This window comes from Lipotes vexillifer, unplaced genomic scaffold, assembly GCF_000442215.2.
Source record: "Lipotes vexillifer unplaced genomic scaffold, Lipotes_vexillifer_v1.1 scaffold668, whole genome shotgun sequence".
Classification (NCBI taxonomy): domain Eukaryota; kingdom Metazoa; phylum Chordata; class Mammalia; order Artiodactyla; family Lipotidae; genus Lipotes; species Lipotes vexillifer.
The window spans coordinates 147931-161811 of record NW_006785319.1 but is presented as its reverse complement, the minus strand read 5'-3'; the positions used below and the strand labels follow the sequence as shown (position 1 = coordinate 161811).

General features: G+C 42.0%; 1 protein-coding gene across 1 annotated transcript in view; it reads left to right on the top strand.

Moving 5' to 3' along the window:
* Positions 1-13881, top strand: part of GALNT7 (polypeptide N-acetylgalactosaminyltransferase 7) — a 73939-nt gene that overhangs the window by 35075 nt on the left and 24983 nt on the right. The window contains exon 5 of the mRNA XM_007457384.1: positions 11978-12144. Within this exon, the coding sequence (XP_007457446.1) occupies positions 11978-12144 (167 nt within the window). The remainder of the gene's footprint in view (positions 1-11977; positions 12145-13881) is intronic.

Genomic DNA, 13881 nt, shown 5'->3' with positions numbered 1-13881 from the left:
TCAGCAGGATGGATCCCTGTGGACCAGCCAGAACAAAGGATTAGTAACCCTTTCCTCGTGCCTGGTGGTGTTTCCTTGATTCTTCTCACTGTCCAGCACACCCCTGGTCCCCGCTGCTCTGTCAGCTGCCACCCCACACAGATCAGATTCGTGTTGCCGTTTTCCTTTTTCCTTTCTTTTTGGGTAATCGTCTCCCTTGTGTGTGGCCCATCTGTACACCTATTAGAAACCCAGGGCCTCTGAGGAGAAAAGTTAACAAATTGATGAGTCACCTCACTTGTGATCTCACAGCTGTTCAGTCCTGGAGTTCCTTTGCCAGAGTTTAATGAGCTACAGTGTTTTCCAAAGTGGTGGTTTGAGATTTCCTGGCATCTGTCTGCCTTCTTGGGGTGAGAATGAACATTCCCTGTCACTCACTTACCTTCACAATAACGTCCCATCTCTGAGCATAACCCTTCTGATAACTAACTTCAGCTTACTTTTGGCTATGCATTAAGTTCTGGAGGATTTGATTTTCCGGAAAATTACAGTGAAGCAAAGGTGTAAGAGAGAAGATAATTCAATTAATATAAGAAAAGAAGGATACTACTTTAATGATTTCTAGAAACAGTATTACCCACTTCCTCTTCCACAATATTTATTAAACATCACATATGTATCAATTATACTACGTGCTAAACCAGCAACATGTCTTTTTAATACCTTTACGAAGGTAGATCGCTAAACATACTGCATATATTCTTAGAGCCCCAGAAATTGCCTGTTCTGCTAACTGTTGTACATTATGTGCTCTTTTCCACATCTGTATTCAGAGTTTTATAGTTGAGTCTTCAAAAAATGATCTAGTGTATTTATATCCTCATTTTGCTGTAGGAACATTAGTATCAGCCAGTGTTTAAGACCTTCCATAAATAAATGTTCTTTGGCCTATATTGATAACTCCTTTAATACCTAACAGTTCTCTGGTGGGGAAATTATTTGCTCAGTTCAGCCTAAAGTCACCATGCTGCCCTGTAAGTTTACATCTTTTTTTCCGTCATTACCAGGGTCAGAATTTGCCTTTGGAAATCCGGGTCCTTCCCGTGGTCAGGGTGACTTCCTTGTTGAAATCAGAGCTCATGGAGAAGGCATGTAATCACTCACTGAGGGATGAAACACGGAATAGATGATTCAGTAAACATTTTTTTCCCACATCTTTATTGGAGTATATTTGCTTTACAGTGGTGTGTTAGTTTCTGCATTATAACAAAGTGAATCAGCTATACGTATACATATGTCCCCATATCTCCTCCCTCTTGCGTCTCCCTCCCACCCTCCCTATCCTACCCCTCTAGGTGGTCACAGAGCCCCAAGCTGATCTCCCTGTGCTATGCGGCTGCTTCCCCCTAGCTAGCTATTTTACATTTAGTAGTGTATATATGTCAGTGCCACTCTCTCACTTCGTCCCAGCTTCCCCTTCCCCCTCCCCGTGTCCTCAAGTCCATTCTCTATGTCTACGTCTTAATTCCTGTCCTGCTCCTCAGTTCATCAGTACTGCTTTTTTAGATTCCGTATATATGTGTTAGCATATGGTATTTGTTTTTCTCTTTCTGACTTACTTCACTCTGCATGACAGATTCTAGGTCCATCCACCTCACTACAAATACTCAGTAAACATTTTAAGGAATGTTTGCAAAGTGTGATCTTCAAATCAGTGTTGAACTTAAATTCCCAACTTGGTCTCCACGCAGCTGTTACACTGGCTTGTGTTTTGGTGCAGTGCCGTTGGTCTCCACTGACAGCCTCCAGGAAGACAGCCCAGGGAGGCTCATCCCTGCATTTACCATAACAAGGCCCCCTGGAAAAAAAATCCCAGCTGGTCTTCACGCCAAGAATATCGCACTCTTTCAGAACAACTGATTTGTTAAACACAGTCCTGACCAGGTTTCCCTGCTAGAAAATTCAAGCCAAATTGTGGGCCATCCATTCGAAGTATGGGGCGGGGGTGGGGTGCGAGGCCACCTTGCTGCCCAGCTCAGGGGGTGCCGCCTGAGTGTCTTTTCTGTGAAGGGTGTCCCAGGACTGTGCACGCAGGACACCTTGGCCCTCACATATGCACTTTTAAAATCTTGTTTTTGTTTCCTCCTTTTTCTTCTCATTCTTTCTTTATCCATCTTTTCCCCCTCCTGTCTTAAAGTTTTGTAATATTGTTGTATTCTGTGTGTCTTTGTAAGCTGCTTGAAGTCCTTTGTGGAATAAGGTGCAGCATAAATTAACGTCAGAAAGAGAAAAACAAATACCGTATGCCAACGCATATATATGGAATCTAAAAAAAACAATGGTACTGACGAACCTAGTTGCAGGGCAGGAATAAAGAGGTAGACATAGAGAATGGACTTGGGGACATGGGGTGGGAGGGCGAAGCTGGGGCAAAGTGAGAGTAGCATCGACATATATACACACTACCGAATGTAAAATAGATAGCTAGTGGGAAGCAGCCGCATAGCACGGAGATCAGCTCGGAGCTTTGTGACCACCTAGAGTGGTGGGATAGGGAGGGTGGGAGGGGGTCTCAAGAGGGAGGGGATATGGGGACATGTGTATGTATATGGCTGATTCACTTTGTTGTGCAACAGAAACTAACAGGGTATTGTGAAGCAATTATACTCCAGTATGAAGTTCTATTAAAAAATAAAATAAAATAAAAATAAGTTACAGATGCAAACCTGTATGGGTTCATGCCCCTAGCGTCGTTTACATCCATGCCATAGCACCCAGACCCTTATTCCTGGTAGCGGTGGTTGTCTCAGCTTAGATATATTGGTGATTAAGCTGGTGCTTCTGTAAAATCAGATTATGGCATGAAAGGTCGTGTGTGAAATGAGAGTCCAACATAGCTAGAAGCATTCGGCTTCCACTGTGAAATATTCTTTCTCTTTTCCCAGGGAGTTTTGGAGAAATGTACAAGAACATATGTCCAGTACTAGGATTCCCTGCCAGATTTTTTCCCTAAATTGTGGTTTGACATTTCAGATCATTAAGTGGACACATCTGTCCGAGTATGTTTTCCTTTTCAAAAAAAAAAAAGATCATTTGAAGACAGCTACCCAGCAACAGAGTCAGCATTCTTAGTCTGCCCGGATGCAGTTGGCATTCTCAGCCCTGGAATCAGGCACAAATCACTCCACAGAACTGAGTGCAGCCGTCTGTTCATGGCTGTATATCCCCTGGGTGTTGAGCAAAAATAAGGAATTCATTTTCCTGTTTGTTTGTTTGTTTGTTTTTTCGGCACGCGGGCCTCTCACTCCTGTGGCCTCTCCCGTTGCGGAGCACAGGCTCCGGACACGCAGGCTCAGCAGCCATAGCTCACGGGCCCAGCCGCTCCGCGGCATGTGGGATCTTCCCAGACCGGGACACGAACCCGTGTCCCCTGCATCTGCAGGCGGACTCTCAACCACTGCACCACCAGGGAAGCCCTCCTGTTTGTTTTTAAGTGTATATTGGTGAGTAATTCTTGGTAAATCTGTGGTTTAGGCTTCGTTTCTAAATCTTGCCTCTGTCACTAGCTGTGACTTGAGCAAATCATGTGGTCTAGCAGGGCCCCCGCAGGACTATTCAGGTATGATCGTGTATGTACCATACAAGCTAGTAGAACTGCATTTCCTCAGCTTGGGATGAAATGGGATCACAGTAAGTAACACGAAAAATACCACTTATTTGGCTCAAACATTATCCACTGTGCTAGAATTTTAGGTCCCTCAAATTCTTCCCAGCCAGCTCTGGAGTCAGCTTTTGAACACCCTGGGAACGAATCTTCCCGGACTCCTTCATGCAGGGGGGCTTCCTGTTTCTGCCTACCAGCCAGTGCTCCCCAAACCCTTGGCGTGAGGTCCCTGGTGCCACTCTCGTCCTCAGCAGAGGGACAGAGTCTCCCCGTGGAGCTGCTCTGGCACCTGCCACCTGTGAAGTACCCATCTTCGTGGAGAGCATGCCCTTCACACTTGCTTGGCTTGTCAGGACACTAAATAAGCCAGAGCATCGGTGGGGCGGCAGAGGTGGAGCTGTTCTCGAAGCCGTTGTCCAAGGTTCCCGCCCCAGGGTTTTTGTACACGATCCACGGTTGCTGCAGAGGCCAACAACCATGTAACCTTAGGAAGCCGCTGGCTGTTTGGAGCTGTGAATTCCAACTGCGCTGTGACTGTCTGATGGTCACTGACAGCTGAGCTGTCATGGGTAAGGACTAGACGGCTGTCCCCCACTACCTGTGGGGATGCCAGGAAACTGCCTACCAGAGGAAGCTAGGGGAAATGGAAATAGGACAGATACAAGCTTTTCAGAGAGCCCGGGGCCACAGGGGGCCACCAGTGATCTGGGCAGATAACGGTCCTGCTGCTTTTTCTGTGAATTACACAAAGCAGTGGGTTTTGTAGTTTCCTGCCTTAGGAATCAGCCTTGATGAGCTAGAGAATTTCTGGTCCAAGTCATTCTGCTCTGCTAAGAATTTCCCCTTTTTCTCCAACACATTGGTCACTTGCACGTGAAATAAACCTGAGCCCCTCAACTCTCTGCCCCAGAAGATGAAGTTGAGATGCCGCTACCCGGTTGGAACCAGGGCACTTGCTTAAAAGCTTGCACACGTGGCCAGCATGTGGTTTTTAGTTTAGATTGAGCTGACTGGGAGTGTGGACCTGATGGAGATGACAGGCGTGATGAGCTAAAGCCACCCATCGTCCCTGCCTTCATACCGTTCTGGTTTCTTGCCTCCCAACTGTGGCACCATACGGAACATGCCAGAGCAAGCATGGCAGACACCATGCTTCCTCAGTTACTGAGTTTCATCCTGAAAAACTTTTGCATAACCAACCATTAATCCTGTGTTCATTGATTTTGACTTTCAGCCCCAATGGAGCACAAGTTAAAGATTTATTATTCTCCTTTTCATTAATATTTAATTCATTAATGAAGAAAATGTGTGGTATTCTATGATATAGTACAACATTGTGAAGAGTATTCCTAGAAAAATTTTTGAAATCAAATCAACCAGTATGTATGGAATATTAACATAATATGTGAAAACACTGTTCCAGCTATGAGCAGAGCTTGTGGTGATGAGCTGACATTTTCATCTTGGAGGAAGAATGGGTTCTGTTAGTACAGACTTAATTTTGACCTTCAAGGGAAGACTGACTGATAAGAAGGATTGATAAGAACATTGGCGAAAAATAACTAGACCATCCTAGAGTTTCTAATAATCAAGGAAAGGGATACAAGCTCTTCAAGGCATAGATGTAGAGTTTTGAGAAAATGATTAAATACAGAATAATTTTTCATGCTTCAATTTTATGTGCCCAGTCAAAAGACAGAATATATAATCAAGAAGGGAGTAGTCTACCTGGGGGTGAGAACAGGGGACCCAAAGAAGAGACGTGGTCATTGTACCCACAGCTGTCCATGGCAGAGGTGGCCTGAGTCTGAATTTAGTCTGTTCAGCAGTCCCTGTCGTGGAAGAGCATGCATGGAGATTTCAAAACCAGCAAGATGGTCAGATCTCAGGCTTGCCAAGCAACCTTCCAACTATAACCAGTTTTTCATAGTCTGCTGAATTAGATATTATTTACTGATAAAGCTTAAATACATAAAGGCTTTATATCAAACTAAACTAGCTGGGACAGAGAAAATGGAAGGAAATTGTTAATAGGCATGTCATTTTCGGTTATGAAATCTAATTTTGACTTTTTAAGTTATAGAAAAGTCACTATGAAAATTCGTCATTCCTGTCTTCTGATACAAGCACCTGGCACCACATAGGTGCCATGGAAATATTGTGTAAAAACTACTTTTAAGAAAAACTCTGCAGGATAAACAAGATCCTACTGTATAGCACAGGGAACCATAGTCAATATCCTGTGATAAACCGTAATGGAAAAGAATATGAAAAAGAATGTGTATATATATATATATATATATATATATATGTATAACTGAATCACTTTGCTGTACACCTGAAACTAACACAACATTGAATCAGCTATAAGTTTGTGCGGCCAGAGAGTTCTGCAATAACTAGCGCGGAGCACGATGGCCTTGGTGCTGAGGGTCTTTAAGCTCTCTTGGAAAATGAAGTGCCAGAAAGGAGAAACTACTCAAAAGTCTGTAACAGAACCCATCCATTTCAAGGTGGCATCGTGTTTCCATTGGCCCTCCTTCTTGGAGCTTATTACAGATTTTATGCCAGTAAAGTGAGAGAAATGCAGCAGAATGGGGGGTCTGACCTCAACACAGGGTGCTTCTCTCAGGACTGAGTCTTCTGGTCCAGGCTCTGCATTGTCATCGGCACTTGCCTGCGCGCTCTCCCGGCGGCCTCCTCTCCCAGCGCAAATGCCCGCCTGCAGTGCACGTCCCCCTCCGGCTGCTCCCGCGCCCCAGGGGCGACAGGAGGGTGGCGCCCTCGAGGTGTTGGCAGCAGTTTGGCCGGCACCCGCCATCCCTGCCACCCACTCCTGGCTCCCAGGTGTTCTGACCTTGCTCACCTGCTGCACCCCAGCCTGTGGGCCCCTCCCCACGCCTGCCCCCACTGTGGGCGCTCATCTCCCCTCCGGCTCTCATGGGCATCCTCTGAGCCCGCGGGCCAGGCTCCGGCTTAAGCCATCCACGCCGTCGCTTCCCTGCACGTCGCCTTACTCCTTACGTGGTGGCTCCTGGCAGCCCTGGTTCTTAACTCTGTTGCTGACAGCAGGTGGAAACGTCTACGCTCTCCGGCTCCACCGAGAGCCAAGGAGACTGCACAGAAGAGGTGGGAAGGGACTGCTTAGCTCCCCCTGCCCGCATACCCACAACATCACCTCTACCCCATGCTGCAGCCTCCCCGATGGGCCTCTCCCCTAGAGTTCAGAAAGGGAGGCTGGGCTTGAGCCCCTCCCGTCTGCTTTTATCCTGGTCTATCGACTATCTGCTCTATTTTGGTCTTCCTCCAGATTTTCCCCCTCTCCTGCTAGAAGAGCATCTGTCTCCACCTGCCATACGGACTGACTGATTCTTAACAGTACCTCAAAATAGTTGGACCGTAGGGTGGAGAGTGGACATTACGCAGAGGAGAAAACACATCTAGAGGCATTTCAAAAATACCCTTAGAGCAGTTCAGTAATATTTATCGAGCAACTGCTGTGTGTTATATGGTGGTGAGCAAAGCAGATGAGGTTCCTGTGTTTAATGAGCTTACAGTCTTGAGCCTTTTGTAGGAAGGATTCCACGCAAGGGCGGGTGTAGAGATTTATGCATAAGGATGATCATTGTCACAGTGTAGAGCCAATGGAAATGTCCATAAGGAAAAGGTCACATGAATTATGGAACAGCCAGGAGTTCCCTGGTGGCCTAGTGGTTAGGATTCTGGGCTTTCACTGACAAGGCCCAGGTTCAGTCCCTGGTTGGGGAACTGAGATCCCACAAGCCACGTGGTGCAGCCAAAAACATTTATTAATTTAAAAAAATGATGAAACAGCCATACTTCGCAATGTTGTGCAGTAGTTACAAAGAATTAGATAACAGGATAAAGCTATACATACTCACATGAAAGAAGAATCTATACATACTCATCTGAATATACATATCTACAGACATACATTTATATGTCTGCATGAGCATAAAATGTCTAAACACAACTAGTGACAATGATTTCCTCTAGGAGGTGAGATTTGTTGGGGAGAGGGAAGGGGGCAGCTTTTACCTTTACTTTATACACTTCTATATTGTTTGGATTTTGTACAACAAAGTGTGTATTGCTTTTGTAATTTTTTTCAATTAAAAAAATTTTTTTATACAAATTTTAAAGGTAACTTCATTTGCGGTAATTACAAAATATTGGCTGTATTCCCCATGCTGTACAATACATCCTTGAGCCTATTTATCTTATATGCAACAATTTGTACCTCCCTGCCCCCAATATTACCCCTCACCCACACTGGTACCCACTAGTTTGTTCTCTATGAGTCTTCTGCTTATGTTATATACACGTAGTTTGTTGTATTTTGTGGATTCCACATATAAGTCATATCATATGGTATTTGTCTTTCTCTGACTTATTTCACTTAGCATAATGCCTTCCAAGTCCATCCAGGTTGCTGCAGATTTCATTCTTTTTTATGGCTCAGTAGTATTCCATTGCATGTATATGTGTGTGTGTGTGTGTGTGTGTGTGTATACTGCTGCTTCTTTAATCATTCACCTGTTGATGGACACTTAGGTTTCTTCCATATGTTGGCAATTGTAAGTAATGCTGCTATGAACATAATGCTGCTATGAACATTAGTGTTTTTGGTTTTTTCAGATATATACCCAGGAGTGGAATTGCTGCATTGTATGGTAGTTCTATTTTCAGTTTTTTGAGAAATCCCCATACAGTTTTCCACAGTGGCTGCACCAATTTACATTCCCACCGACAGGGCACAGGGGTTCCCTTTTGTCCACATCCTTGCCAACATTTGTTATTTATGTTCTTTTTGATGATAGCCATCCTGACAGGTGTGAGGTGACATCTCATCATGGTTTTGATTTGCATTTCCCTCATTATTAGTGATGTTGAGAATCTTTTCATGTGCCTGTTGGCCATCTACATTTCCTCTTTGGAAGAATGTCTCTGTTCAGTTCTTCTGCCCATTTTTTAATTGGGTTGTTTGTTTTTCTTGATGTTGAGTTATATGAACTGTTTATATATGTTGGATATTAACCCCTTATCAGTCATACCATTTGCAAATATTTTCTCTTGTTCAGTAGGTTGTCTTTTCATTTTGTCAATGGTTTCCTTTGCTGTGCAAAAGCTTTTAAGTTTAATTAGGTCTCATTTGTTTATTTTTGCTTTTATTTCCCTTACTTTAAGAGATGGACTCGAAAAAAAATATTGCTTTTGTTTGGTAATTTTTAAGACAAAGAAAATAGGAAAAATATATACCAAGAGTTGTAGTTACTGGCACATAACCTAGTTTACATCTTTGGAGTTATTTCCAGACCGTACAGAGGTGAGGGAAGATGTAGAAATTGGGAACACACTCTTCCAGCTCTTGTCCCCTTGTCCTGTAGGAATGCAGGGTAGCACGTCCAGACCTTCCGATGGACGGTCTGCCCAAGCAGTCCCTGGGACAGGAAGGTGTCCGCTGTGGGCCCCCTCTCGTCTTCACTTTCCCCCTTCCTCCCCTCCTTCATTCCCTCTGTTTCCAACCCCTTGCACTCTCCCATTCAAAGTCCTCATCTGGCTCATTTCCCCAAGCTGTCATCTTTTGCCTTAGAAATCAGCAAGTTCCAAATCTCCTTCCATGACTTAAATATCTTCACCAATTCTGATGTCTGTTGTAAATCAAAATCTGTGTCTTTCCCATCCAGTTCTGCTTCTTTAGGCCCAGTGGTTAGACTCAGGGAAGAAAATTATTGCCTGAATCTCCATCAGAGCGTTTGCTTGTTTTTGCAGTTTCGGAGAGGGAGAACATTTGTCCCTACCCTTCCAAAATTAGACATACCTGCCCAGGTTAGTTTCTCTCCAGAAACACTCATCACATCTTTCAAAATCTGCATCCCTCCACTACTGTATTTTTTAACTTGGTACTCTGAAAGAGCATGTGGCCCCTCCCAACCTTGAAAAGCCCTCTTTGTTGCCGAAGGCTACCATGCCCCCACCCCCTTCCCCATTCCTGGGGTATCTCCAGGCCACAAAGGGCAGGGAAGACGGGGAGGGGAGAGAGCTCCCATCACATAATAATAAGCTCGATGTGTGCCTTGTATTGACATTATATTCAATGTCAGTATCAGTTCTTAGACCTTAGATCAATTCTTAGCCATTCGTAGATAGGTATAGCTAGTGTTTTTTCTTTTTCTTTCATTTTACTTTTAACAAGATTTTATAAACCCAAGATAGCCTAGGTTTATGTCCTGGCTTCATTACTTTCTAGCTGAGTGGTCTTAGGCAGTCATTTATCCCTGACCTCAGTCCCCTCATCTGTAAAATGGGGACATTAATAGTACTAACCTCATTGTGATGTTGGGAGGTTAGATAAGTTAATAAAAGTAAAGCACAGAGAATAGTGCCTGACACATAATAAGTATATGCTGGTATTTGTAATTATACTGCAAATGCCCTTTTTTGAACTTTTCCTCTTCAGTTTTTTTCATATTTTAATTCTACCTTCCAAAAATATGGATCTTCCGTCTATTCATTTTTTTATCTGAATCACATGCACACAATTCATTGTGTGCTTTTATCTTTTCCTCCTCACTTCTTTGGTGTCAGTACTTTTTAAATCATCCTTCTGGTCTCACTCTCACCTCATGGCTCCAGGACGCCTTCCTGCCCACCTGTCTTGAGGTTGAATGAGGGCCACCTGTCAAAGCACCATGGTTTCCCCACTGTCACACGCAGAGAAAGTGCAGACATTTGCTCTGTGTCTCGCGGTGGGCTTCATAAGGGCAGAGACTGTGTCTGCTCCTTGACGCTGAGCTAGTGCCTAGCTCAGAACATAGCAGGTACTTACTACTCCTTTAACAAGAAAATGCAGATGTAAGAAATAAGATTTAATGGATTCCAGACTCAGTCTGTATTTCTATAAAAACAACCTCTAAGAACACAGACAATTGAGAACTACGTTGAAAGGGAAATAAACACCCGGAGAAAACATTGTTTGCATCTCTTATTGGGCCAGGTCCTATTTTAGATAATGGTGGTGTAGGTTATCAAGCTGATAATGTTAATTGCTGCTTTTATGGTTTTAAATTTAATCTTGGGAACAAGCTTTTTTACTCCTCCATGAAAAGCTTTGGGATTAAGAAAAAAAATCTTTTCTTTCCACTTACCAAGGAGAAGGTAATAGGCACCAGATGCTAGTTCTGAAAGATAACTCCTGCAGAAAGAACATGGGTCTCAGATTGTTCTCATTCGTCTGTCATGTTCTTACTGTCTTGTTCTTCTCCTATAACCAAACAGAAGAAAGTGTGTCTGTGTGTGTGTACATACACACATATATGTGTATACACATATGCTTGTATATGTATAATATACACACAACTGTACCTCGTTATCCACCGGGAGATAGGTTCCAGGACCCCTTCGGATACCAAAATCCATCCATGGATACTCAAGTCCCTTATATAAAATGGCATGGTATTTACATATAACCTATACACACCACCCTCCTGTATACTTTCAATCGATTATTTATAATACCTAATACAAGGTAAGCACTATGTAAATAGTTGCCATGGAAAATTCAAATTTTGCTTTTTGGAACTTTCTGGAATTTTTTCCCAATATTTTTGATCCACAGTTGGTTGAATCTTAAGATGCAGAACCAGCAGATATGGAGGGCCGACCGTGTTGGGGGCAGGGGGGTTCTTTCCAACTAGAAAAAGGTTTCTGGCAACTTTATTCCTGCTACAGTTATTTGAAGTAATTTTGCGTAAAACAGTTAAAGACCCTTCTTTAGTCAATGTAATAACTCTAAACACTATTAGAACTTTGTTTATTCATCCAACAGTTAATTTTGGAATGTCTCTCGTATGCTGCACTTCGGCCCATGTCATGTTTCTCTGAATGTTTTAGCCATATTAGAACAGGACAGCTTTCAAACACAGTTATACAGTGGTTTATTCACAGCAAGTGAAATAAATCCCTTGCACCAGAAGCTCAAGTTTTAAAGCAGAAAATAAACTGAGGTTGAAGTCATGGAAAACAAACCTTAATACCATCCCCAGCTGAGAAGCATAAATTCACAAATTAGTTCTCTTTGTCGCAGTAAGTGCTTGTTGGTGAAGGAGTAGCTTGCATATGAGTAACTTCATCTCATACCAGCCTCTCTCTTCCACCTTGGGTTTCTGTTAAAATATAAAATGTATTTCATTCACTTACCTCAGTTAAGTCCATAATATTTAATCCAATCAGAAGACGTAGTCATAGTAAGTTTGGAACCAAACGTTGCAGATTACCTCTCTGAATAAATATGACGAAATGTTCCTTTTGTAGATGCAAGTATTGGCATTATGATGAAAACCTGCTCACGGCCAGCATTGTCATCGTCTTCCATAACGAAGGGTGGTCCACACTCATGAGAACAGTTCACAGCGTAATTAAAAGGACTCCAAGGAAATACTTAGCAGAAATCGTGTTAATTGACGATTTCAGTAACAAAGGTAATGGCTATGGAATCGACATTTTGTCTATAAAATAATGATAAGCAATTGCAAAAAGGTGATCTCAAAATAGTCTTCAGAAATTCATAATTAGCATCTGTTGATAGCATCTATTATCAACAAGTTGGCACTATGCTAAGCATTGTATGTGAATTATTTTGTTCAGTTCTGACAGTAAAGCCTTGTGATACCTATTGTTCATCTTCATTTTGCACTTGAGGCTCAGAGATGTTAAGTAACTTGCCAGCAGTGACAGAGATAGTAATTAACAGCTGCATCCAAATCTATAGGTTCATAAGTCTGTGTATTTAACCACGGTCTTATACCATGCCAATTCTTTGGGCATTGGGTTTTATAAAAATTGAATCGTAGAGGTAATTTATTGAATGACTGAAAAAATGCAATGGCATGTATATTGTAATGCCACCCAAAGCTCCGTCCAAATCTACATACTGAAACCTATATACCTGTTTAATAGCTTGTATTTTGCATTTCAGTGTATTTTGAATTTGACCAGAAACCATGGACTATTTTTATTTATAAAAGAAAGTACCTACGAAAGCTTATTTTGTTCTAGATTTGATTTAAGATAATTGAATAGAAGGAAATTGTGTCTTATTTTTTTACTCTCTTTATGGAGCAAGCTCTAACACATTTAGGGAGACATCGGTTAGTCTTGGTTCAACTTGGCTAGAGAGAGATGGAGCGGTGATTTTCCAGATAAGTGGGGTTTTTTAAGTTAAAATTTTTTTCTTCAAATAGATCCATTATTGTAAGCTGAATATATCTTCTTAATGACGTAAATATCAAGAGATATATAATGCTATAGCTCAGATCCCAAAGCAGCATGTAATTATGCTGCTAAAACCCAAGTCTGGGCAGTTATTTATTCTTCTTTGCTTGTCATAAAACTGAGTTGAAACCTTTGAAAACTGACCAAAGCACAGACAACTCAATAACAACAGGATATCTGCTTTTTGGCAAATGAGTTTTGCAGAGAGCTTTTGTGTATAAGTAGTGATACCACTGGATATAATGTTAGAAAAGAAGTCAGAACATGGGCAGCATGAAAATAACCATTCAAAATGGCTTTACAAAAGCTTCCTCCAAAACTTAATTTAGAACTCTTGCAGTCTGGATAAACCTCTGCTGTTTATGCAAGGACACAACCAGAATCTTGATCTTGTATACATATATTAGCATGGAGAGAAACAGAAATATGACCTACCACTTTCTTCAACTAATCATTTTTAATTACAGCAGGGAATGTATAACTTTAAATTTTCAGTCATCAGATGCCTTTAGCTTAGACATCTTGGTTGCAGTTTTCTACAACGGGATCATTTTCATTAAGAATACTATTCCTGTCTCAAATAAATATTTGAAAATATGTTTTTAAGCGATATCGTTGGTGCCAACAATGTTTTAGATTTAGCAAAACTTAAGTCTACAAAAACAGCTTGGAGAAATCCCATGTCTATGATTGTACTGATTTTAAGAACTATGTTATTAATACAGGTTAAAAAGCTCAGAATAGTCTTTAAAAAAAAAAAAAGTGAAGATACACCAAAAGGTGTTTCCCATTCTAAAATCTTGCTTTCTTGCTTGGCCCGAGGAAAGAACAAAATTGGGGGCTTAAGTGTTCTGACCAGTTTACTTTAATTTTTTTGTGATCAGTGCTTCTGTTGTTACAAATCTCTAACAGCCTCTTGTAACACATTTTTTTTTTTTTTTTTT